Source organism: Oryzias melastigma, linkage group LG12 (assembly GCF_002922805.2).
Source record: "Oryzias melastigma strain HK-1 linkage group LG12, ASM292280v2, whole genome shotgun sequence".
Classification (NCBI taxonomy): domain Eukaryota; kingdom Metazoa; phylum Chordata; class Actinopteri; order Beloniformes; family Adrianichthyidae; genus Oryzias; species Oryzias melastigma.
Genome location: NC_050523.1, coordinates 25,542,772 through 25,545,556, shown reverse-complemented (window position 1 = coordinate 25,545,556; position 2,785 = coordinate 25,542,772). Strand labels below are relative to the sequence as shown.

Here is a 2,785-nt window from a genome sequence, read left to right as displayed (position 1 = left end):
GATGGAGGAAACTGATTCGCTGTGGCGACCCCTGAAGGGAAAAGCCCAAAGGAAAAGAAGAAGAAGATTAAAAAAAAAAAATAAGCAAATTCAAATTTCTTAAAGGCTAAAGTAAGACTATACGACTTCTTCTAGGTGTTGATCAGTAGAAAATGAGCTCAAACAGCTCTTTTACTGTTAAAAGTTGCCGACCTCTGAAATAGATCATCTGTTTTTTCCTGGGGAATAAGTCAGTCATTTGTGTTTCTATGGAAACTATTCACCTGCTGTGGGAGTGGGCTACACTGGGATACCCCAAGAAAAAGAACTCCCCACAAATGTGCAAAAACTCACCAAAACTTGCTCTATGACCTTTCTGGACTGGCCCAGCCAGAGCCATGACCTAATCCCTAAATGAGAATAACAGAGGATCCCCAAATCCAAGCGTGACAATCTTGTTGCAATATTCTCAAGGGACTGATTACTTATGATTGTGTGATTTTTCTTTTTAGTTTTCATATTTTGTAATGTTCCAGAAATGTCTACACCTCTGTTATTTTCTGTCAAGATGGTTTAGAGTAAATTATTGAGAAATAAAATGAACCTTCCTGATGTTGGCTGCAGTTAAATAGAGAGTGAAAGATTTTAAGGAGTCTAAAAACTTTCCAAGCCCAACCTAAACTCCCCGACCCTCTAACCCACAGGCCTTGTCCACTGACACACTCAGATCTAAAGATGAAGGCCAAGCACAGAGAAGACGTGCAGTCTTCCAGTGGTTCGTTGTGCTCTGTTAACATGGACACTTCAAGCATCTCCTGGACTCTATCTTCAGAAAAGGTAATATCTCAACCCTCTATGCATTTTAGATGTGCTAATTCTGCCTGCCAGAGTTAATTTTGATTCATAAGTTTTTTAAATCTGTTATTAACAAACCATTAAGTGTTCACACTACTCCATGACTTTATCATGTCCTCTCTTTTCTAGTTTCAGACCTTTTAAACACTTTGCCTTTCAGCTGCTCCTCTTTGCAAATCATCTCCTGTCCTCAACTCCACCTTCTTCATTCTCTTCTCTCACACCAAACACCCTCATGTGATTCTTCATTCAATCTATGATCCTCCTCTTTGGTCTTCCTCTACGCCACATGTGTCAAAGTCAATTTTATTGTCATTGATGTTATCTTACACTCATTTCTAACTTGTATAATTTTGATAAAATATATTTTTATGGAGTGTATAATATTGAAAGTTATTTGAGATTTAAGCAGATTTATTCTGGAACAAAATTCCTGCCTTCTTATTATTTTTTAGTTATTTTAAAAATAGGTCCAGGAATCGATTAAAAAATGTTCTAATTAATCACAAATGTGGAAAAAAAAAAGAATCGCCACCCACTTATCTATAAACAATCCTAATATGAAATGAATTGTTGTGACACATCCAAGACCACCTTATGTTGCTGCATTAAGCATGACCTCTACATGCAAGGATCTGAACAGAATTCCTGAAAGCTGAACACATTCCAGTTCTTGCATGGCCAGCATACGTACTGGATTATGTCACCTATTGAGCATGTTTGGGACTCTGGATCGTTGGGTATGACGGCGTGTTCCGGTTCCTGCCAATACCCAGTAAGCCTGTAACTCACGATATGATGTGATTAATGATACATGGCTCACAATATTGATAGTATCACGATTTAGCAAACATTGAAATAATCCATATTTTACCTTGGTAATCTATGATATATCACTATTTTACACAAATATATATACAGTATTTACTTTAACTGTATTTTGCAGTATTACTAAAATATAGTCGGTTATTAATAGGGGTGTAACAGATCACAAAACTCACAGTGCGAATCGTGTCACGGTTTTACAGTTATGGTTTGGATCATTTTTTGGATCATGGTTCTGAGGTGTATCTCCACACAGCGGAGCCCCGACGGCTACCTCCCCTCCCCTCCTCCCTCCATGTACCTGCATGGAGAAATGGCATCAGCTGACTCAAAAGCGATTGGAAAAATCCTGATATGTTGAAGAAGATAATCGCGGAGGATAAATATCATCCGGAGCAAATTTTTATCATTTGATGAAGGAGGAAGAACGCACTCCTGGTTTTAAGCCACAGAGAGACACTCTTCATCTGCATTATAAATTACGCTGCTGAACAATTTTTTGTTCTAAATTAAAAAAAAAACTCTTTGTGTTGATCAACACTCCATTGTTCTTTAAGAAATGTTTTACGAAGCATGATCAGAAGTGTTTTTGGTGAGTACGGATCGGTAACGGACATTCTTCGGCTGCAGGGGTTTTATTTTGTTATACTTCTGTTTAAACTTGACTTCATACTTTTCAAAAGTCACTGAAGTCTGAAACTGAATTTGTCCTCCAATCTAGAAATAAATAGAGAGTAGCCGTTTCTTTTATAAAGTGACTCGGAACAAACACTCGAATCTCTGACTGGAAGTCCCTTGTTCTCCAACACAAACCGTGACAGAGACCTGAACGGTTTTCCTGCTTTCATCAAGAAGATTTACAAACTGCTAGAACAGAACCGAGATGCATGAATGGATTCAAATACTGCTTTGGGGGAAAGGGGTTTATGTGGAATTAACATTATAATGCACTTAAAAGCTAAACAAAAATTAATTTTGCATGATATAGGCCCTTTAACACTAGAATTCCTAAGCCTGCGCAAATTTGCGCAGGGAAGAGCCCCCCCTTTAGTCCGAGAGCCCATTGTTGTGTCATGGTGGGTCACTGATGAGCCATTAACTTGCCCATGTATATGTTAATGCAGCA

General features: G+C 38.2%; 1 protein-coding gene across 2 annotated transcripts in view; it reads left to right on the top strand.

The window, feature by feature from the left end:
• Nucleotides 1-2,785, top strand: part of LOC112141227 (3'-5' RNA helicase YTHDC2) — a 55,248-nt gene that overhangs the window by 43,925 nt on the left and 8,538 nt on the right. For both annotated transcript variants that reach the window (XM_024264318.2, XM_024264316.2), the window contains exon 28: nucleotides 684-816. In XM_024264318.2, the coding sequence (XP_024120086.1) occupies nucleotides 684-816 (133 nt within the window). The remainder of the gene's footprint in view (nucleotides 1-683; nucleotides 817-2,785) is intronic.